The following is a 24,193-nucleotide window of genomic DNA, read 5'->3' on the forward strand; positions in this document are numbered from 1 at the left end:
ATGATCTCCCCCACATTTTACTTTGTGTGTGTGTGTATACATGTGTACATGTGCAGAGGCTGTGTGAACATTTAGTTATGTTCCTCTTGACTTTAAAATGAATTTTTCTTCCAGTTTCTCATAACCCATTGTTCATCACTAAGCATCCAGAAAGGCAGTAACAGCCAGAGGCTGTGCCACAGTTCTCCCAACGTAGGGTGGTACCAACCAATTCTCCTGCCTGTGCTCTGAGAGAATCTGACACTGAGGCTATTTTAAATGCCTGCTTTTAGAGTAAGACCTTGGCTCTACCATAAGGCCAGTAAGTTCCCCTATTAGTACTCTCCAAAAGGAGAGGTCCTCAGTGTGCTTAGTAAAAACTTACTGAATGTATCAGAAATCTAAACTTAGCCAGTTCTCCCACAGGTCAGTACATAGCAGTTTATATAATTTGTAGGAAAAGCAAATGGTAACTTTTAACAGAGAATCTAAATCATACAAAACAGTTGGATATTATTATATCTATAGGTATGTGTTTGAAAATGTTCACTTCTAGTGCTCCTCTGCTGTACCCCCAACACTGGCTTTGTGTTTGAAAATGTTTACTTCTAGTGCTCCTCTGCTGTACCCCCAACACTGGCTTTCAAAAAAGACAGTTCAATCTGTATGTTGCAGCATTTTTAATCACCTACTAAATCCTGTAGTGAAAATAACTGGGCATTTCATTGCCTTAAGAATATTTATTCATTCACTGATGTGCTTACTCACTTACACTCATTCTTTTTCCAAAAAGGATCTAAGGAGACCCACAACGGTATGAATAATAAAGGAAAACTAAAATTTAGAAAGAGGTGGGAATCAGGGAAAAGGGAATTAAGGGTAGGAAAGTGAGAGGAAGCTGTTTGCTCTTACAAAAATCCTGAAACACTCATACTTCTGCATGAGGGTGGCTACAAAAATGTGTTTGTGCTTTCTAGCATGGATATGTAAGATCAAATCAGAAGATGTACGCCTGTTCCTGGCACAGAGAGCGCCTAATGTAAAAGATTTTTGTTTTCAGAGTTGTTTTGATTTGTAAAGTATAATTGAGGTGTTTGAGCGTGGAGTTGGCGACAAAAGTACTGGACTCTTGTACTAAGTCATGAGCCCCCAACATGGACAGGAGAGAGCTCAGATACAAACAAAATCCCCATAGAAATGTGATGGCTGGCAGACAAGGTTCACAGGTGTAATTTTTGGCAAAATACTATGTATTTCACCAGTGAAATTAAAAGAAGAAAAAGTGCACAAGTTAGTGAAGTTTTAGAGCAAAACCAAAATGAAGACATACTTCAGAGCTACCAGTCCCACCACAGCGGCGGTGCGGCTGTAGGCGGGGGAGTGCGCAGCCTCGTCCGGAGTGTGCTCATGTTTTGACTGATTCCTCCACGACTTCTGTGGGGAAGATGCGCCCCGGGGGCCCGGGCAGCTCACCAGCCACGGCAGCCTTTTCAGCTTCCTCACTCAAGTAGAAAAATGTGTGTTCTTCATTGAAACCTATTAAAAAACAACAATAAAGTGTACTGTCTAATCCAGTGGTGCCGATTTTGATGTTATTTGTTACGTGATTTAAAGGAAATCATCTTCAGAACTGTCCAGAGGTGTCATCCCTATATGAAAGGCTTCTACAACCACCTGAGAGTGGACCTGTCGCTGGTTCCACATTAACTGCAACACTTGTTTTGTTCAGTCTGCATTGCGCCCTTAGACAACATTTTGGAACATCTGATGTGCAGTGGACTTTGGGCAGTCTTAGCAGCAAAAGGTAAGAGAAAGATGAACTACTCTTTGTCAAGACAAACCGTTGCCAACTAACTATTCCAGGATAAACTGCTGTGGACTTAGACACTTCCAGGCAGGTCCACGTAAGCAGTGATGGTGTTTCAGTGGCCAAGCTTCTACCAGGATTTCTTACTCGGTCCCTCAGTGGAGCGATCTGTTTTTCCAGTTTTTGGACCCCCTTCACATCTACTGACCACTGCCAATGTCAGAGGAATCCTCATTAATCTGTTAATCCATTCCGGAATGCTCGGGGACCTGCACTGTCACCAGGGAGGGGCTGGGCCTCCGGTCACCGGAGTCCTTTTTGATGCCCTGAAGCAGCTGTTTCCCTTGTGGTGAAGTCTGGCTGGAAATATGATAGGTCATTTAAGGAATCTAAAGCTTCCACAAGTCAGGATAAAATTAAAAAATTATCAGATGTTATGCAGGAACAATGTAGTTTTACCTATTTGAAAAAACAAGCCCTCATGTGGACATGTTAACACTAAACAGTACAAACTAACTTCTGACTGCCCTTACATGACTCAGAAACAGTCTCCCAATTATATCTTCTTTTTCTATAAATCTTAGGATGTGTTTCAAGGTCGTTACATCTGTTAAACCTGACACACTTTAAATTATATTTCTATTGGTCTCTTTACTTTTTAAAAATACCTACACTGAGTCACAGAGTAGGACCCCTTCCTTGCTTTCATGTCCAATAATTGGTATACGTTCCACAATACATTCTATGACACGTCTCACTGAATAGATTTCATTTGTAGTATGTAAGTATCGGCATACTTTTTTCAGTATATCAATTCTATTTTTAAATACAAAATAGTTTTAGAATTACACAGACAACTACTGGTCTCTTTAGAATGTCTTTACACGCTGTGTTTTGGCTATCCCAGTCAGTAATATATAAAGAGTGAAAATGCATATTTAGGGTGTTTCCAGCTAGCCAGTACCCAAGGTGCTTCCACCCATGCAGACTTACACAATTTGACGTCATAAATGATTGGTTCATTTCTCTTGGGACCACAGCCTTTCCAAGGTATATTAAATTAATGTGCTATTTGTCTTAAGTAAAACGAGTTGTTGCCAAGAACCCCCAGGGAAACATCTACCTTTAACTTTCATGTGCTGTGCAGAGAACCCTTAAGTATAATTTGGACCATAACAAAAGGTAGGCTTGGAAATTCCAATCAATTAATTCTATTGAAAAGCATCACACAGCCCGTTCGTCAAGAAGAAGGGCGAGGGCTTTAAACAGTCAGGTAAACAGATAATCCATTAAGAAGGCAATCCACATTGTGGCAGATGCCATCCTAGTTTTGTCAGCACTTATTTATCGTCTTTGGATTCCCCTGCCCTCCTGCTGAGAGCCTTCTATTCCCCACCTTCCAGTCTTTGTTCTCGTATTCATGGCTTAGTGAAAACAAAGCAAGAAAGCAGCACGTACCCAGTGTTCCATTCTGGACAAGTTCTTCCTCTATAGCAAACAGGCGGTTGTACTTAGTCACCCGCTCGCCGCGAGAAAGACCTCCCAACTTGATAAACCGAACGCCAAGTCCAACAGCCTGAAGGACGGGGAACACTTATTTTAAATGGAGTCATATTTTGCTAAAATACAAACAGTTCTTTAGGGAGAAAGGACACTGCCTCTGTGTGCTGTTGTGGTTTCTCTATCATAAGTTAATTTCTCATCTTCACGTAAGTCAAGTGGCCTGCTTACACGCTGAGAGCGTCAAGGGTAAAGAGATGGTGTGACTATACATCAGGTGCTCTACCAGTCAGGTAAGCATGCTGATTTTATCTGAGAACATTCTGGCCTTTCTCACTTCGTTTTAGGAGGTAAGATTGCAAATACACACCTAGTCATTTAAGTGTGCTCATCATTTCCCCAGGACTTCAATTTTTCTTCTTTTTAAAAGTTCAAAGATTAGCTCTTTGCAAGAGGTAGCTGTCTGGAAGGAAGCAAGTCTATTTCATAAAAGATTACATGACTTTCTCTGCCAAAGACTGCATTTCTCTGAAATACCAATTGGTGATAAAAGCAGTGTTTTGGCAGTTGTGCAATTGACCGGTTTTCAGCACTTACCAAATCGACAAGGCTGTCATCGGGACGACTCTCCTTCTGTACTTCCAAAGACAGCGACGTGCTTCTTACCTACAAACAGAGGAATTCTTTTCAGTGTTAGAAGGTGTGGAAACAATCAGCAAATATATGAGCCTCTGGGATCAAAATTTAAAATTTTCCAGAGATTTAAAATTGTGAAGAGTCAATTATTTGACCACCTGAGAATTCTAATCCAAACATTTGCATTTTTATTACCCTGATTTTATCTGTTTGCCCTTCTCCAGTAGTTGAGATGGTAAGTACTAAATGGATGCCAGGTTTCTTCAAATTTAAGATAACATAAATTCTAAGAGGCACCATTATTACTAACAAAGAGGAAAAGTGCTCAGATTAGATGGGCACATTTCTAAGACCACAGCTATAAGACACAGTTCAAGGTCATCCATATTCAGTGTCGAAAACTGTGCATCTTTCAGTCAAAATACACAGTAAGTGCAAGGGCACGTGGGGAGCTGATATGCCTAAATAATGGATGTCACAATTCATCATGTGACATTTTATTCAAAGGAATCTGTTGCTCTGAATGTTGATTTAGAAGACCAGTCTTGATAGTATTTAATCAATCACTTGAGGATCTCAAAACCCTTAAAATTTGCCAAAATTCTTCCTGTGGTGACAGTGTTGTGTTTCAGAGGCAGGAGCACAGCGGCGATCTGGAGTGAATGACAGACTGACCGCCGCAGGGTGGTCCCGGAGGAAAGGCCAGGCCTGGGGCTGCCCACCCACCCCCTGCAAGCCACTCTGCTGGGCCCTGGACCGGGGCAGCCTGCAGGCTCCGGGACTACAAGTGTTTCATTCCAGCCCCTGGCACCAGCCCAGCCCCTGGCTGCCAGTTGTGCTCTGAGTCCTGCTCCAGGTCTGAGACTAGCCAGCCTGGTTCCTGAGACCCACTCACAATATTCAGGTTTCGGGCTCTGTGCATAAGTGAACAAGACTCCCACCAGCTTATGGGAATTTACAGTCCAGTGGAGGATACCAGACATTAAACAGTGGAACACGTTACTGTGGCCAGTAATACAACTGAAAAATACAGGATGACAAAGGTTCAGAGCAACCAGCGAGGGGTGGGGGAGGTCAGAGAAGGCATAGATACCCGAAGGGGTTTCATTTAAGGCAAAAAGACCTGAAGGAGCAGGAGCAGCCGGCCAACTAAACGGTACAGGGCAAAAGCATTCTAGGCTGAAAGAACAGCTTGTTCAGTCACCTCAAGGTTGTAAAGATTTTGATAAAACTTCAGAGGAACTGAAAAAAAGCCAGTGTGGGGGTGATTTAAAAAATCACTACAGTGTTGTGTGAAGCTGAGAGGGCAGCGGTAGCACCCCACCCCCACCCCCAAAGGGGATGAGCTCCTGGATGGTGCCGTCATTGGAACATTAACAAGTGAATCAGTAATAAGCTGCGTTTTGTTTTCTAGCACCAAATCTTTCTTAGATAGTTGGGGGTTTTTTTCCCTTCCAAGAGTTATTCCATGCTTTTTTATTAACTGATAATACTGTATATTTTTGGCTTCTTGTATGACCAAATTAAGTTCATTATGAGTCTGTCAGACCTATACTTTTACTTACTGTCCATAAGATTGGTTATTTCCACCAAGTCAGACACCGTAGTTTGATTCGTATGTTTTATGATGAGCCCACTCTGTCTGAGGACACTGACGTTCCCATCCTCTAGAAGTTTAGGAATGCTTTTGGATGCAGTTCCTGCAATTATGTAACACCTGGAACCAAGAGCATTGTAGATGCTGTCCCACTGTTCAGAGTCCTGGGTGAATATTTAAGAATTGATCATTATAATGTGTTAATAAGCATCATTACAAAATGACAGGAATCATTTAGCACATAATCAGAGTTATACACCTTTTGGAGATACACAAAACAGGTTTTTTGTTTTTGGGGGTTTTTTGCATTTGTGGCTAAATGGTGCCTATACCAAAGCCACACAAATTAACAAGCTTCATGGAACAGAAACTTCCAAGTGATTAAACTTGAGCCAAAAGACCTAGCGAATAAAAAATGTTAACATACATTAAATGCTATTCTCCACATTGATTCTGATGTCCTTCAAACATAGGCTATTCCCTCCCACTGTGTTATCTATAATGCGGCTAACGACCGGCTGGTCAGAAGATTTTAATGTTACTTCTGGTAACAAGACAGCTGAAAGAAATGAGCCTGCAGGGCTGTAGACCCTCATTCTCCACATCCTTATTTTTTATTGGTGAGACCATCCAAGTGAAATGAAATGCTTGTTATTTAAATAGTAATATACAAAGTCTCCCAACCACTGTACCAGATTTCAACCTGTCCTACCAGTAGACTATACAGGGGCATCTTATCACATTAAAAAGAGCTGTGGCCAGTGCCTCAGGACAAGCAGCAGAAGACAGGTCTGGCAAGATTCAAGAACTGGGATGAGTCAGCACCTTGCATGGGTGCTGGGGTGTATCCCAGGCCGTGAAAGGAAAGATGGGATGGAGAGAGCCTGGGGCTCTAAGATCCAGCACACTTCTTGTCCCCCAAATTGAAATAGCTGAGTTATCTCAAAGAGGATATCTGCCCACTATAGCTAATGGTTCGCGAATTCTCAAAATCAAGAATGTAAAGTTTTGAAGTTTAAGCGGGTTAGGGAGAGAGATCGTCCTTCAATGGGCACATAAACAACCCTTGTCAGATGCATCAGTTTGAACAGATCAGAAAACCTCAATCTCTCAAAAACTTTTTTAAAATGTGGTTTTGTAACTTAAATGCATGTGTCGTAGCTGGATTTAGGTTAGGAAACATTTGGCCTAGTTGAAGTCCTGTTTCCATGAGCACTTGAGAATGACATGTGATTAACCAATGGAAGCACCAGCCAGCACAGGGGGCTCGCCGGCCGTCGGTTAGGTGGCCTGTAAACACGCAGGTACACTCCTGGGCGCCGCGAGTGCTTGTTTCATCTGCAGGCAGGCACACGCCTGTGTAATTGAGCTTCTGCTATTCATTTGTTTAGTAAGTGCCTTTTCTCACAAATGCCAAAATAAAGCAACTCAGGCCCAGTCCAAATTACAACACATTTCAAATCTACAGATGCAAAAGAATGAGATTTTATTCTGTTTTACTATAAAATTCAAGGTGAATCCTGTTACCTCCTTCCTGAAAGGATCAATTAAGGCAATAATTGAAGGGAACTTGTTGATCAGATCCACATACAGGTCAACCATCTCAGCTGCATTTTTGTAGGTTCCCATCATCACTTCATACTTTCCTTTACTCTGATTAAGTGTAAGGAAGATATTAAAATAAAGAATAAATGATGAATTCTTCAAACATTAAAGATGTGATTGAAATACATTTTCATTCATTTCATATAAAAGATTGCAAACATTTTCAGGCCACATTCACATGAGAAATCTATGCATTTGGGGGGACAGGGTATAGTTCAGTGGTAGAGTGCATGTTTAGCATCCTGGGTTCAATCCCCAGTACCTCCATTAAATAAACAAACCAACCTCATTACCTGCTCCCCCAAATAAAAATAAAAACTAAAATTAAGAAAATTTAAAACTGGAAGAAAAAACTAAAATAAAATTTAAAAGAAAAGAAATCTATGTATTTTACTTTAAATATCTGAAACTGGCAAAATCAAGTCAGCATTCCTCTCTATGCCCCACAGAGCTCTTCCCACTGACTTCAGATGAAGCCTTCTGGCACAAAAAACAAATACAGAGTAGGAGGGGAATAATTTCTTTCTTAAGTTTTATGACATGGTGCCAGATACCTAGCTGCTTGAGTGATGAGCAATAACATAAATTCACACACAGAATAGCAATGCAAACCTGCCTACTCACTGGCACCTCCATCTTTCAACTCACAGTGAACAAATTGCTTATTTTTTTTTTAACTGTGAATATTCTAAAATTTGAAAGCAGGGCCAGGCTTTTGAGATACTAACCACCAATATGAAATGTAAAGAGACCGAAGGCAAGCATGGAAGTTCTGGTAGTAACAATATTGTTTTGAAAGTGGAGTTCTAGTGCAACCTATTTATTTGAAGTCTGGAAAGCCCTCACGTCGTTAAGGATAGAATTACACAGAGCTGGAAGATCTGGCGTAGTCTGCAACACCAGCACCATTATGTCCACGTCGAGTCTGTGCTCAGGGCTGGCAGCTGGGATAGTTAGGTACTGGGAGGGAGGTGGAATGGACTAGAATGGCTCTTTGGTTCTATGCCTTCCTATTGCTCCTAGCAGAATGGATTACATTGGAATTAAGCAGCTTCCTAAGAAGTCTATAACTGAAAAGATTTTATACCTTTTTTCACATTAAAAAGCAGCAAGAACTTTTAGTTTCTACACCGCAAAACTTTTACAATCCTATCTTGTTAAACAGGAAATGCTAATGACTTTGAACTAACATTGTAAGAATTATCTGATATCAAGCTAATGCGTTTTAGTGAACATAAGCAATAAATACCCATTTTAATTAGCACTAGCAGTCAGCACATTCATAGTTCTTGGTATACGCTGCTGATGAAAACATGTAATTATTTTTCTTAATGGTGTGCCTAGGAACAAATCATTATGTGAAGAATAAGAAATTACATTAAACATCCCTTTATGCATTTAGTTTTTTTAGAAAAGTAAAAACTTTAAGAAGTCAGCTGAAATTTAGTGTTCTTATATACTGTTTAAGATTTCCTTTGAAGTTAAAAGTTAGAATTGCAAGTTAAAGTGGAATCCTATTCAGTCCCCTGAGTTTTACTTTAATTACTATTATTAATTATTCTCTATGAATTTCAGTAACTTGTACGTATTTTTATATTTAAAAAGTAAGTCACCAGCAGAAACGTCAACAACCATGTGTCTAGAAGGGCTTCTCAAGTCATGGTTACAAATGAGCCACTTTTCATGCTTGACCAACTAGGCATCCACCAACCAAATGAACGTACTCAGTAGAACACCAGCTTGTTAAATTATTTTTCCATAGCTCTCACAATTGCAATGTAAGCAATCCATTTTAGTCACTTTTACTACAGAATTCCTATACATAATTATTATGACATTTTCTGTTAAATTTTTAGTTACATGGTTACATTATTGCCTGGTCATTAGCTAACTTGGCTTTCTCAACTCCATTTATATTTGACCAGTCACATGATATTAATTTTAAAAACAGGATTTGTTTGGAAATTATACACATAGGCTCTTCTCTTGAGTTCTAATTTTAAAATAATGGGACTTCAACAAAAAGTAAATGTTCTGGAATGGAAACTTACATAGTCCATCAGCTCGTGTGCAGCACAGTTGATGGCTAGATGCAGATTTGTTCCCATTTCCAGCCCTAGGTTCGCACAGATCCCTTGTATTAGAAGCAGTGGCTGCTCTGTGGTGTCATAATTAATGGTTAAACAGCCAAGATGGGACATCTTGCCAGTGATTGGCTGCTGCAAGATCAAAAGAAGATCATGTATGTAAATACAGCACAGTAAGATTCTTGGAGCTTCCAGTGGTTGGCAGCTTACAACCAGACACAGTCTCCAAAGATGAGGTCCCTCTGATGCTCGATTAATCCCGCCCCTAGTTCCCACTCATCTGGGCGGATGACTGTCCTACAGTATCTGGGGATGATTTTCTTACTCTCAAGGTTTTCAAGTTTGACCTGGGAACACACTTTTCTCTCTCTAGTTGCCCATGTTATCTCTTTATTGGCTCTACCATTGCACATGGACTAACCTGAGCCATCACCACCAGGTTGGTGACTCTGTCACTGTAAAGGTCTGCCTGCCTGCCCCTAACTGTCTTCTTCCTCCAAACCTGCTCTTTCCTATGTTCCATTTTCCTTTAGAAGAATGTAACTGTTAAAAATGGAACTCTGCTTCAGGAAAGGTTTTATTTTTAAAAAGATTGAAGACTTTAACCAAAAGGATGCAGCACTGAGGATGGCTTACAGTGGAAGAAAACTGGAGCACCCAAATGACCTCAGGGAAAGGCAGCCATATGCTTTGACTGCAAAGTCAGTCTTGATGTGCCCTTGTCATGAACTGTCACTACGCGATTATAACATAAGTTAAAGCAATGGCAGTAAGTTGTGTGTGTGCGTGTATGTGTGTGTGTACCGAACTCGAGAGCAAACATGAAACTAGGTATAAATATCCCATTTTTATTCCTGATAGTACTAGTTAATTATAAGAACCATCTAACATTTTTAATGTCAATGAAAGGAAACTTTTATTTAGCAAAGGAATGGTTGGGGAAATTTTTGTGTATCAACGTAGGAGTTTCATGACAGAGCCTTCAAAACTATGAAAGCATCACTTATTTGGTGCTTACTAAATGCTGGGTACTAATCTAAACACTTTAAATAAAGCCAATACATTTACTCCTTACATCAATCCCATGAAGCAGGTACTATCACTGTCCCTATTTAATAAAGAGAGTGTTAAGTAACTTGGAACAGGTTTTAATCCAGGTAGTTTAGCTAGAGTCCATACCTCTAATTCTGGTATGGCTGCCTCTCCAGAATCTACCATCTAGCATGTTTCCAATAGTGGGGAAAAGACCTACTAAAGCTGATCTCGGGAAGGGCTGATCTTGGTCCAAGTTTCTCAGAACACATCAGACAACGTGCTGGGATGAAGGGAACAGCGCTGAGATCTGGCTACCTGTTCACCAGCCCCCGCCTCTCTTGCAAGGTCTAATGGTGCCATGTTGTGCTCATTCCAGTACATACACCTGTCAAGGATTTTACTTACTGCTGTTTCTATTCACACATTTCTCTTCTCCCTCCCAAGGCGGAGGGGGAACTTATTTTTATCCTTCACGAGCCCCTCTTGCTGATGACTTCAACAGACCCTGGAAGCCCTCATGTCAGCGCAGGGATTGCAGGCTTATCAGAGCAAATATCGCACACGTGAGCAACCCCTGTCCACCGGCAGCACCTCCGAGGTTCTTGTTGGTTGTTCTAACTATAGTGCTAAAAATTCAGGGGTATCATAGGGGTATCTGTCAGAGCACCCACGATCCCCAGAGTGATGGACTGATCAAGTGCAGCTGGTCTCCCGAGGCTCCGCAGCCACGTGGCTCATCTGCCTGACTCTCCGGGCAAAGTCTGAGCTCCGGCAATGGTTCATCTGAAATGGTGCCTCAGTGCCTTTTGGGGACCAGATGAAAGAAAACAGCTACTTCTTGTGCCTTTTCTTTCTTTCCTTGGCAGTAGTCAAATTAAAATCCAGAACATCCCATATGCCTTTGAGCTGCTTATGAGAGAGATCCGTGTTCCCCAACACTTCACCCAGAGGGCTTCCCACGTAGTCCTACTGTACGTGCGATGTGTGTGTCCCTGTGTATCCCATCGTAAGAGCCTCCCAGGCCCTCTGAGATTCCAGCTGGCTGGACAACTGTGGGCAGTGCTGGCCTAGAAGCCTGCTGCCAGAGAGGCGGGGGCAGAATGACATTTCAGCTCTGGGGGTGGCCTGGCTTAGTGCCCTTGGAGCAGTACCACCATCTAATGTCCATCTATGTTAAATCGGGTCCTGGAGCAAAAAGCCTATGGGAGAGGAAAAGGGGCAGGGAACAGGTAAGCGAACTGTTACAGAGTAGTGCGGCAAACAAACATATTTACTTACTTGACTTCTTTTGCCTCCATTGTGACCTTTTTTTGTCTCTGTTTTTGGAGGAGGGGGCTGTGGGACAGAAGATAAATACATATCACTTGGGATTCTCAGACATGTCTGTGGCAGTAAGCCGAGTTCAGGTCCTCACGCCTGTCCACTGCTCTGGGGCCAAGCCGGTCACACTGCCACACACACACACACACACACACACACACACACACACACACACAGATGATGCCAGCCACTCTCTAATTTCATAAACCTCAAACTATTTCTCAAATTCAAGCCCATGGCCACTTTAGTTCATCCGTACACTCGGCCTCTAATCACATGTACAGGGTATGAATAAGCATATTCATGCATTTCTACTTATATGAATAATCATTTGCTCATGATGCCCTGACTCCTGCTGTGTACAAGAACTCTTTTTTTTTACAGGAGGACACTAAGTCCCCCTCCTTGTCCTTAAGGAATAATGCCTTTAAAGGCTCAACAGATTGTTTTAAATATTCTCATGGTACAAACACTTCTCCTACAGGGTGGGTTTGACTTCTGGAAACAGCTAAAGGTCATCAAATCTGGTGACTCTGATGTATGTACCGTCTTTTGACATAAAAAGGAAAGAGAATTACCAAAGAGACGTTCCCAGTTTGGGGGTGTTGACAGCATGCTGCAGCAAGGACTTAGCCTTTTAAAGGATGCACTTTAATGCCTGGTATTTACTGGCTCTATAAACTGGGGCATGTGTGTCAAGAATCAGCATGATTCACACGCAAATATATGCAAATACAGAAGTTATCCTGCTTCTTTTCATTATGGAGCCAGCTGAACTCTGGTAAAAAAATAACATAGGAAGCTAATCGATGTGCCAGCCAGTGATGTGCCAGACAGTGATGGACAAGACACACAGGAGCACTGCCTTGGGGAGCTGAGGTCCAGCAAGGCAGACACGGCAACCAGGAAGGAGGGAGGTGTGATGGGGAGTACAGAGCAAGAGGACTTCCTTGTGCAAGAGTCACGGAAGGGGACTCTGAACAAGCTGATGCCTGCGGGTTTTATGGGAGTGCTGAACCCTCTGTCTAAAAAGCAGCAAATCTGTGGCCCAGAGCTGCTGGAGCCTGGCCTCCCTGAAGAAGCCTGAGAGCAAAAAAGAAAAAGCCTTAAAGCAGTTTTTCAGCCCTGGCACTCTTGATACTTCGGCTGGATAATCCTTTGTAGGATGTACAGCAGCGTCCCTGAGCTCAGCTTTCCAGATGCCAGCAGAGCCCTGCCCTCCAAGTTGGGACAACCCAGAATGTCTCTGGGCACTGTCAAATGTCCCTTGGGCAAAATCACTCCCCATTGAGAACCACTGCCCTAAAAGAACATATTGATGCATTTTACTAAGTGAAAATTGAAAAAGAAAAAAAATCCCTAAGACTCCATAAGATAATGAAACATGACAGAGAAAAATAAGTATAAACACAGAGAAAGGACTGAAGCCTTTATTAGACAAAGAATTCCTAGGTGTCAGCAAAAGATGAACTTATATTAAAAGTGCAGATACAAAGCAATTTGCATAGTGATTTGTGCAGAATTTTATATGATTTTAAACACAAAACGCACTCTATATTTGTATGTGTGGTAACTGAGGGGGAGTTAGTACAGAGACTGGGCGTGAGTAGCTCTATCAGTATTTGAATTTTCACAAGAATATTCAGAGAGCTACTCATTTAATTAAAAATCAATTGTATAATTAAAAATCTGAAAGTCAGGATGATTGCTGAAAGCTCAAATATCCTGATTTCCTCCACCTGCTCTGACAACTGTCACCACCATGTATTGCTCACTGCTATGTTAGCTCCCGCTCTGAGCATGCTGCATATATTCAGCTCCTTTACTCCTCACAATTTATCATACCCATTTTATAGATGAGGAACCTGAGGCAGAGAGGTTATATAACTGGCTCGAGGTCACACGGCTAGAAAGGGCCAAAGAACATGCAAGGTCAGAGTTAACCTGTCCAAGTCTGAGTCCCCCACAAAGAAGCTGGCCTCCTAAAAAGCACCCCCGGAAACTGGCTCCAGACTGGTGCTTAAAGCAATTCTAATCAATTGTATGGCTTGGGCCCCAGCCACCCTCCTCCGTCATGACAGGGGAGGGGCTGGTGTGCCCTGCCTTGCAGTTACAGACTCTGCTGGCCAGACAGCATTGGAACCAAAGTCCCTTCTTATCCTACTCAGATTATATCTCGGTCCCTGTTCTGTTGGAGAATGAGCTAGTGCTTTCCGATCATGTAGTTTAAAAGCCTCACACTAAATGAACGTGGGATTCTGAATACGATCCTGGAACAGAAAAAGGACATTCAAGGAGAAACCAATGAAATCTGGATAAAGTCTGGCGTTTAGTTAACAGAAATGTAGCATTTTGGATTTTCAGTTTTGATAAATGTACCATATCATGTTATAAATAACGTATCACATATATCATATACTATATCCTGTTGTAAACATACTGTATCATGTTAACCTTGGGGAAAACTGAGTGAGGGGTATTTGAGAACTCTCTGCACTATCGCTGCAGCTTTTCTGTAAGATGCAATATTATTTCAAAATAAAAGTACTTTTCAAATAAATAAAATTAAAAAGCCCCACAGGCGAGGATTGGGTCCCTCAGCCCCACCAAGTCACTGCATGCTTCCCCCATTAGCATCCGATGGAACAACCAGTGAGTCATACAGCGGCCCCATCCTGCCTTTGTGACTTCCCGTATAAGGGCTGCTCAGCCAGGGGTGCTTGTTTGCCCAATACCAGGGTTGTAAGCAGGCATAAGAGTCTGGGCCTTAACCATTATAAGAAACTGGTGGCCAAATGCTTTCTTTCTTTGCAAATCTTTAGGGATAATCTTAGCACAGAGCCAGCTGCCTCAGAAATCAAACTGAGATTAAGTTCCATTAGAAACTGAATCTGTAGCCAGTGAGGGGATATATAAACTTGGCTTATATGGGAAACCCAAAGCAACAATATATTTTCATATCAATAACAATATTGATTTTATTCCATAGGGAACTGTAATTTGGACACTAGAAGGTAAGTGCCAGTAATTAGATACCACAGATTCTCTTTACATACCATTTCAATTGTTCTGTTTATATGTTTCTGAATTTCCAGAAGCATCTCCACACCCTGTAAGTAGAATAACCATCATCTTCCACAACTACAGTCTAGAATTTAAATATAAAAATATAAAAAAATCCTAGTCTTCCAAAATCAGTAAAAGTGAGGTAATGACTACTCTTCTTAAAAAAGAATTATCATAAAGAACTCATCTTGAGATTTAAAAACAAAAAATATATAACACACATGGCTATTTCTAACTCAGAATATTAATAGGGTCTTTGATAAGGCTTCCTGATTAGTGAATTACATATGGTCTACAAAATCAGAAGACTGAATGTTAATCTTCAGCCCTCCATTTTTATTTGGTTGAATATGAATGAGAGGCTCTTCTTCCTCACTATCCTCTCTTCTTTGTTCAGAACTGATTGGTTCAGTTGGTTGGATCAAGTTAACTTCCTCTTCTTTCACCGTCTCCTGACCAACGTCCTTGCAGTACATGTCACAGGTCACTAAGGGATTCTGCATGACAGTGTTTGAATTAGTATAAATCCACTGTCACTTAGAAAGTAGAAAAGTGTATTCCAATGTGGGGGGTATCTGCATACGGAGACAGATAAAGAGCAGCGTGCCAAATGCTCTGGTACCCAAATAGCACGACAAATATGAACTGAAGAAAAGAGCCTGGCGCCAGGATCTGAACATGATCTGACAGATGGTGAGCCGGATGTAAATCCTAGTCTCCCAAAATCAATAAAAGTGTGGTAATGACTACTCTCCTTAAGAAAGAATTCTTTATCATAAAGAAATCATCATGAGATTTAAAAACAAAAATGACTTTCAGTAGCTAAGATAAAATATCACTCAGTGTGTTATCAGAGGGGATGAAATTTCCTGCACTTTTTCTGAAAACATCCACTGCAGAACACAAGTGTTTCGTTCTCTCTAATGCCTAATTGGTAGAATATTTCATGAAGATTTAAGGAGGCACACTGGCTCACTTACACCACTGAAGAACAACTAGACACTAGCAAACCTCTGAGTAGTAAAGATGCCACTTAGGATTCATTCATACCGTATTCCATAAACATGCGCTAACCCTGTCTCACGTGCCAGGCAATCTGCTGGGCCCTGGAGTTCCTACTTCACAAAATGGGCTGCTATGGAAGTGCCAGCTGTCGCTTGTTGCAGCCGTAGTACACAGACGAGTAAATAAAGGTATTGCGATTGCCCCAAATAACACCTTCCAGCACCAAGGCCTGTGCACTTACCCACCCATGGCCACTCTGTGAGTCACTAGAATGAGTCAGAGATCCAAGGTGGTCTACACGTGGTTCCCTTTTGTCTGCGGTCGTATTTTCTTCCCACTTCCCTAATTTCCTAAAATATATCTTTCTCATTGCATCTTTAATTCCCTCTCCCTTGGTGTCATAAACCTTGGGGGCATACACTAAAAACTCAGCCATGATGAAGCTTTTTTTTTTTTTTTAGAAAAAGTAGTTTGAGATAATGTTAAGGTACTTGTTTAGCTGTTAATCCAGGATGGGGTATACAAATCACTTCTTTCATTAAATTCAGCTTCCCAGGTGAGGACTTCCCACAGCTGACCAGAGACACCATCAGCAGAGGTACAGTTAGCTTTGCTGGATGTTCCTGAAAATAGAAGGAAAGAAAGGGGAACTGAGAAACATGGTTCATCTGTCCTGAGAAACTCATGGGTCCTTGCAATGGAATATGACGGGTGCTAACCTGGTGGTGCTTCAGTAACGCAATATTTAAGTAGAGAGGATTACTGTCCAGCATGGCGCTGGTTTTGGCAACAGCAAGTGACACAGCCCCAATGGCCATGCTGCCGCAGAGTACCGGTTCGCCAGGCTCTGGAGGTAGAACTGGTTTTTCTGTAAAGGTATCCTTCCTCCCTGAAGAAAAAAAAAATACTGATAAAAGATTACTTTTTATGAAGTTTTGACTATGATAAAACTATATTTTTTAAATGCTTTACTTATAAATGTGAAGGCCCAGCAAAAAAGAAAAGTTGAAAAGTGAGGCTGGGAAGAATATATTTTCCATCAACTCCTGAGAAGTTTCTGTTTGATTTTACTTTCTACTCCCTAATGCTCAAATGATCCTGAGTCATGGATTCTGCCTAAGGAATTTTAGAACATTCAGTATTAACTCCTTCAACAATCGTACGTGAAGATATTGTTATCTCACTAATAAGTAACCCGGGGCTTAGGTTAAGAGATTTGCCCAGTATCTAACAGAAAGTGAATGAAGAGAGGATTTGGACAGTCTTTGAATTCCAAACCCTGTTTTTCTATGTTTTGTCACAGCTCTTGCACACCCAACTTCATGTTGAACATCTCTTCATGTGTATATCTAACTAGTGATCCTTCTTGCCAACTCCAAACAGATGCCTTTTTCTATTAGAAATTCCTTCCAGATCTAACCGTCCACCCAGAATCCTTACCCACCTTTCACTATCACATATTCACAGCCATCCAGTCTGATCGGGTACCATGGTGTCCATAATAAATCTCTAGTGTCCCTCCTGTCCTCTCTTTCCCCACAGCTACTGACCCGACTCAGCAGGTAAGGTAAGTGGAATACGATATATAAGCACCTAAGACATTAAATGGTTAGCAAATTTATCCCCTCCTACTTCTTCCCTTCCTACATTCCAAGTTCTATCAGTCAGCAGCAGCGACCAAACGAACATCTATTGGTGGTCTCTACCTGTAGTGGCCACCCCTACCCTGCCAACAGGAGATAGGTCGAACATGACTCTCTTGCCATGGGCAACTCTCCTCCCCTCTCTGGGCCTCAGTATCTGAATCTATGAAATAAGAAATCTTGTCTCCATGGTTTCCTTGATCCCTGGTTCTGGTGCTTTCTTATTCAGTGGAACCCACACTTATGCAGTGTTTGGTTTGTGCCCAGCATTGTGCTAAACTAAATGAGGCACGATTCATGCCCTTAAGGAGCGTGTTCTAGGTGGACAGACGTCCAAAACACTGCTACAACACAAGCAGCAGCTCCAGAGTTAACATGCTGGCAGGGCTGAGGTTAGCAATATGTTAGAAGGCATGGAGCAAAGGGCTGTGATAACTTCAATTATCTGCCCTAAAATAGCAGTTTTCCAAGACAATTTTTATTAATAGGAGACTGAGAAATGAGAAAGTGGGACTGAGAAACTAGGACAGACAAAACGTTGGTTATCCACATCAAAGGATACGAAAGAGGCTTTCTGATGAGCTAATGGAAATTTTGAGGAGCAGTTGAAGGTCTCCTGTGCCTCCCCTTCCCTGCCTTGGGCATTGCCACTGTTCAGTGCACTTTGTTTAGTGCGTTCTCTCCACTGGGTAACAAATATTTTTATCTTACAAATAAAAAAGGACGGTGGGATGGGGTAAAACCATGCCTATCCAACATAGTAACCTCAAGCAAGGAAGAGGCATGGAGGATGATGCATGGTACGTGGTGGGGACCCAACCTAGGTCTCCAGCAGAGAGACTCTAACTTGGAAAGGCAGTCCAAGGTTCCACTTTTCTTCCTCCACATTTGTTACTAAAGGTTCTGCAAGATGAGACGCCACCAACCTTGTTTTTGTCCCTTTTTTTTGGCTGGAGGTGGAGGAGGTGCTGGTGGTGTTAGAGGTGAAGGTATAGGCACTGCTGAGTCTTCCAGGCTCTTTTCCAATTCTTTTCTCTCCTTATCTTCTTGTACTTTATTTTCAAAGAATGTCCTTTATGGGAAGAAAATATGGCTTTACAATGACTTATTTGGGAATATTACTTATAATTTTGGTCATGTTTTAGTGCTGACCCCAATATGTTTCAATAGTTAACTCTGCTTTTTAATCTACCTAACAACAAATCAGCTTCAATTTCCAAGACTAAAAAAATGATGCTGTTATAAAACTGTGTTCAAGAACTGAAATTTATTTTGGCTTGGAAATAAATGTTTCAAGACTTTAAAATTATTTGAGCCCTGCTTGTTATTTTTAAAAGTAAAATTTTTAGATAAAATTTGATTACGGGGTATTGGATTTTCTTTTTGAATAAATGACCATCAGAAGAAAAATGAGGCAAAAATAGACAGTAAAATGTATAGCACTATGTGGGGACTTCCTTTTCTTTCTTTTTTTTTTTTTTTTTTTGAGGGACATGCTTAAGGTGAACAGTTAAAATAAAAACCGTTAGGAAATCCAACTTAGGTACATCTACATAAAATTTCAGCTCCCCGGAGCTAAAAACCTCTGTAGACAAAAAACAAACAAAAAACAAGACAAAACAACAACAATAAAAAGTAAGCAAAAAAAAAAAAAAAAAAAAAGACAGGGGAATCAGATTTGCATCAGATGGTGGTGGGGCAGTGCCTTTAAAGTACTGAAAGAAATTGATTTCAAATAAGAATTCTATACTCGGCTAAATTGTCAACCATGAAGGCAAAGTGCTGACATTCCCACACATGAAAGAAGTTAAAAAATTTACATCCCAAATACTCTTTCTCATCCTTACTTTTAAAGGATGTAAACTAGCAATTCAAGGAGATATGGGATCCAGGAAACAGAAGAACAAGGAACAGATCTGTAGTTGGCCTAAAGAGGAACCAGACAACATGGGAGGTTTGGGGAAGGAAAACTCCAGGGAAAAATGAAATGAAACAAGGAATAACAGAAAACTTGGTAGAAAAAACTAACGCTATGTTAACAGCAAATAACAGGCACACACACTCTCTCTCTCTCTCTCACACACACACACACACACACACGGAATAAGTAGAGTAGCATTCAGAAAGTCTAAGACAACCAAAAACTATTCAAAAACGTTTTTTATAAGGTCATGCTCCAGCTCTGAGGCAAATGAAAATGTGATGTTCTGCACAATTAAGCAAGCGATGAAGCTTACAGAAAGAGAATCCAGTTAACCTTCTTTGGCCAAGAGAGCTGTGGCATTGGACCTGCACAAGAGGAGACGTAATGCTAAGCCAAACTTGGCTGGGCGTTGACAATAATCATAGAGCCCCTCTTAAACACTTCCCTGGTTTTCACATTTTAGGGTCAACATACAGGCAAAACCTGGAAGACTTGGTTGTGCCTGGAGGTCAAAATGTAAGTACCCCTTGTGACGATATAAAAGGATAAAAGACCCTCATGGGAGGCACACGAGGAGGTGGGGAGACAGAAAGGACGTCATCCCGATTCTTAACTTAATCCTTTTCCTGAGAAATTTTTCACTGAGTCCTGCGAAAGCTCTATGCATAAAAAGAGGCCAAAAAGCCTTACATAGCCTTACACAGTAGAATGTTAATAACAGGGTTTTCAGAAGAAAAACAACATTTTAAGCTAAATTTTGCTGCTTTAGCATATGCTTCTTAGTCGACTTCCTAACTGTACCCTGTAGATACAACAGACCTGTTTTATTATTGGCAGGTAAAATGGAAAGAAAAGAAGTACATAGTTATACTGGACACTTACAGGTCAAGGTGTGAGATTTACCTGAGCACCTGGTCCACCTCGGCCTGGCTGGAGGGCGCCATCCCTCGAAGCTCCTGGGTGATGGTTTCGTTGACCCACCGCACGGCCGTGCTGACGGCCTCCGACCTCTCTATGTTCTCCGCTTCAACTAGCTCAGGTAAAGTGTTCTCGTGGACTTCGAAGTGAGTTGAGATCACCACAGAACATATGTTCTGAAAACAATATAAACATGTTCTGCATTTTCCCTCCCTTTTACAGGAAATAGGATACTGAATGTACCCAGCTTTTGAGGTATATGATATTTTACCACTTTTCAAAGAGAAAATGAGAATCTATAATTTTCTTTGAGATATTTTTATAGCTATTGAAATACTATGGGACCTAACTTCAAGGAACGTTTAAAATTATTACCTTGTTAAAATACCCTTATAAAAACCTTACACTAAACTTCATTTTATCACGACTTCTTCAATAAATAGCTAAAGGGACACAGAATCAGTCATAATTATTTTTCTCCCAGAGACTGCAGCAAAATTACTTGTAACAACAAATACGTAATAGTTAAAATGGATTATTAGAATTACAAAAATGAATTTTTCTTTATGCAGACCAGTCTACATACCTATAAATCCTATAAAACTATATAGGTCTATATATAGATATATGAGTCTATAAACCTATCTGCAGATTTATAGAATTCATCACATTAATAATGTCAGATTTCTAAAACTATGTTTGCCCTTTCTCCATCTTAGGTCATCTTTAAGTTAGCAAGCCATGTCTGTACCAATAGTACATTTAAACCTAATAAAGCCATCATGGTACAGTGTATGATAACACGCTTTGTGTACACGACTACCTACAAATAGTGTGCGTGTATTTCACAAACACTGAATTTCAAAACATTAATTTTCCACAGTTCAGATAATAAATGCCAATATAAGCAGTGGAGCCAGGATACAGTGGAGAACACATTTAAGCTACCTCCTACCTTGGGAAAATTTTGAACGGTGCAGAATATTTCCACTTGTAGGGTTGGAAGCCCCAGTCCATCCAGTACATTTTTCCCCACTACTCTGCATATGGTGGGAGGCTTTGCAAGTTTCGAAAAGCAGTTTGCCTTTGACACACACAAAAAAACACAAAAATCACAATACCACATTGAATTTATCTTTAAAAAGTCATTCACATTTAGTTTAGTTTCTACTAGAAATAGTTTCCCATCTGTGAAGTCTTCTAATATGTAGAGAAGCATAGAAAAAATGCCATTTGCATTGAATACTGGAGGTTGTGAAGTATTTCAAGAGGCAGACAAGGGGGAGAAGGAGCAGATACTTCAGGAAGAGGGAACAGGATAAGCAAAGGGGAGAGAAGTGGGAAACTTCGGGCTTTATGGGAAAGTAAGTGGGCCTGCGTGGAGGAGGCGGGGAGGGATAAGCCTATTACCCGAGGGAGGGGCAGGCATGATGAGTCACACACTGGAACGTGTTTGATCTTACTCAGCACGCAAGTGGGAACCACAGGAGGTTTCTGAGCAAGAGAATGATGGCCAGATTTGGGATTAGGAACATTGCTCTGGCAGCACTACGTGGGATGGACTTGATAGGAGAGACCAGGTGAGAATTAGGATGCCCAAAACGAGGCAGGGACTGAGACAATGGAAGGGAGATTGCCTTATTGCCAGTCCAATCCCTGAACATCCTCTGAAGCCCAAGCCAACATTCCGAGATGCTAGAGCCCACAGGGGTCTTCCCCACCCCTGCATTCCTTTAACAGACACATAGCGATCTGATCCTCAGTTAAGCACACAATCATGTATCACCCCATCTATCTGTGGCCTTTGTCCCTAACTCAGGTATAAGCTCCCAGAGAACAGTGCAAACCAAAGTCCTGGCTGCCTAACAGACGGGGAAGAGTTTTACACTGGGGACAAGAGTCCAAGTTTCCAGTCTTACCTTTCGTACTAAGTAGCCATGAGACAAGGTCTTGGTGTCTTTGTAAAATGAAGAAGTTAGACTAGTTAACTTTCAAGGATTCCCCCAGCAAGAGACAGTGGAAAGAGAATGGAATTCGGAGTTGCATTCACTCATTCATTCCACCAATAGTTTTCGAGTGTCCATATGCACCATGCCCTCTGCTAGGTACTAAGGACACAGATTTGGTTTGATTTCTTAATGTCATTTACTGTGTCCCTTGGGAAAATCATTTAAATTCACTGGGCCATGGTTCCTTTTTTGTAAAACAGGAATCATGTTTACCTCACCGTGGCCCTAAGAATGAAGTGAAATCACATAAAGCGCAAAGCACAAGTTACTCAGTAAGCACCTTCCCCAACCCCCGATTTGATGTAAAGGCCACTACTGAGAAAAATAAACACTCATGGAACATCCCCTATATTCACTGCCTCAACAAGAGTGGTTTTGAACCTTGTAAATACATCATGCTTCTTCACAGCATTTACATACTCTGCTCCGTCTTGTCACATTACCTCACCATAGAGCAAATTCCTACCAGTTCCAACCACGATGCCTTCCAGAAGGTAGGTGTTGGTTAGTATTTACGGATCTGGAATTGAGAAAACGCTTGCCTTTGTTTTAACCGCCCACTCCTTAAGGCTAATGTGCCCAGATCGTGCGCTCGCTTGGCACAGGGGCTAGAAGGACCATATGAAAAGGCCCCGCTCTCCACAGGAGCTCACAAGCTGCCAAGGGAGGGTGTTAATACATGCAGGGAGTGCTGCAAGAACGCTGAAGGACGACTGGTCCAGGGCGAAGTGGGCAAGACTTTGATCTAAATTTGAAATTTAGTTGGGAGCTGGTCAGGTGGGACGGGCATCCAGGCACAAAAGGGCGCACAAGCCAAGGAGCACAGGTTCAAAAATCGATTGAAACTTGGAAGCGATGGGAGCCTGCTGGGTACGAGGCCCCGGTGTAGGCTGAGGCCAAGTTGTCGCGAATGCCAAGGCGTTCGTCCCGTGGTCAAGAGGAGGCCGCTGAATGTTGGTAAACTGAGCTACGAGGTATTAAGGTCTGTGATTAAAAAGACAACTGGCAGCTGGGGGAGGCCGCCCAGAGGCAGCGAGGGCCAGGCCCTGAGCTGTCGCCGTAGCTACAAGTCCGCCTAGAGCCCTCTTTCCTCTAGCTGCTTCCAGTCCACCACTTTCTGACTGGAGATTCCTTCACCCAGGTTTCCTCTCTGCTTCCTTCCTTCAGGGTTGCGTCTCTGCCCGACCACGCGCCCCGACCCCCGCGGCGGCAGCGCGCGTGCGCGACTCTGCGGCGCAGGCGTATGGCGTTGCCGCAGCGCGGGGCGGGGGGAGGGGGCTGGAGGGAAGAGGGTGCTGGTCCCAGGTCCCTACCAGGTGCCCGTAGACGTCTGCAGGCTGGAGGTAGAAGGTGGAGTTGAGCAGCTCTTCCAGCCTGCGCGGAACGTCGTTCTCCCGGTAGTACTCCATCGCCTGCTGCTTCAGCTTCTGCAGCTCCATAGTGGTCCCACAGCTGCGGCCGCCGCCTTCTTCCCCCATGGTAGGAGATTTAAGGCTACAGCGGGGGTTAGCCTGGGGGCCCGCGAGCGTCCTCCCCGTCGCTAGGCAACGCAGAGACATCCCGACCCCAGATCTCGCGAGGCTGCCAGCCCGGGTTCTTCCCGCAGCCAGAATCGGGAAAAGGTTCCTTCGCCCTCCGATCTCGTTCTCCCTGAGGGTTTGGCCCCCAGGGTTGGGTACCTTGACTCCTGAGACTAGCACCCTCCTGGCGTCGTTTTCCACCACTTTCCCCGATGGTTTTCAGGTGGGCGCGCCGGGTTCCCGGTGGCCCTGGGACTCGGGGCCGTCAGGCCTTCCCCGCTTCGTTCCCCGCGGTCGGGAGCTCACCCGGGCGGCGGCCTGCCCGTGCCGGCCCAGTCAACTGGAAGGGTTGTAAGAACTCAGGGTAGCCTTACTAAGCTGCGGAGGTCCCAGGAATTCATTCATTCGTCCGTTGTTTACCTGTCGTGAGCCGAACAGTGTTCTTGCTCGGCGGACTGCGACGTCCATTTGAGAACCGGCTACGGGAGATTAGTGGAGTGAAATCAATGGAAGGGAAAAGCCAGTATGGGACCAAAAAAATT

The 24,193-nt window shown here is 42.5% G+C and overlaps 2 protein-coding genes across 4 annotated transcripts in view; one reads left to right on the plus strand and one right to left on the minus strand.

The window, feature by feature from the left end:
- HSPA12A (heat shock protein family A (Hsp70) member 12A) overlaps positions 1 to 24,193 on the plus strand; it is a 272,940-nt gene that overhangs the window by 91,975 nt on the left and 156,772 nt on the right. Inside the window, exon 1 of one of the 3 annotated variants that reach the window (XM_006183476.3) lies at positions 23,448 to 23,610. The exons of the other annotated variants lie outside the window; for them this stretch is intronic. Within the exon in view, the coding sequence (XP_006183538.2) occupies positions 23,608 to 23,610 (3 nt within the window). The 5' untranslated portion in view covers positions 23,448 to 23,607. Of the gene's footprint in view, positions 1 to 23,447; positions 23,611 to 24,193 lie in introns of those variants that run through there. 3 annotated transcript variants of the gene reach the window in all.
- ENO4 (enolase 4) lies at positions 1,353 to 23,609 on the minus strand. The gene is given in 15 exon segments (XM_032490820.1): positions 1,353 to 1,515; positions 3,245 to 3,362; positions 3,884 to 3,904; positions 3,906 to 3,952; positions 5,488 to 5,683; positions 7,047 to 7,172; positions 9,176 to 9,343; positions 11,525 to 11,581; positions 14,623 to 14,676; positions 16,129 to 16,260; positions 16,357 to 16,526; positions 18,207 to 18,352; positions 20,108 to 20,298; positions 21,078 to 21,206; positions 23,445 to 23,609. Coding segments are annotated over 15 exon segments (1,851 nt in total). The 3' UTR covers positions 1,353 to 1,384.

Source organism: Camelus ferus, chromosome 11 (assembly GCF_009834535.1).
Source record: "Camelus ferus isolate YT-003-E chromosome 11, BCGSAC_Cfer_1.0, whole genome shotgun sequence".
Taxonomy (NCBI): Eukaryota; Metazoa; Chordata; class Mammalia; order Artiodactyla; family Camelidae; genus Camelus; species Camelus ferus.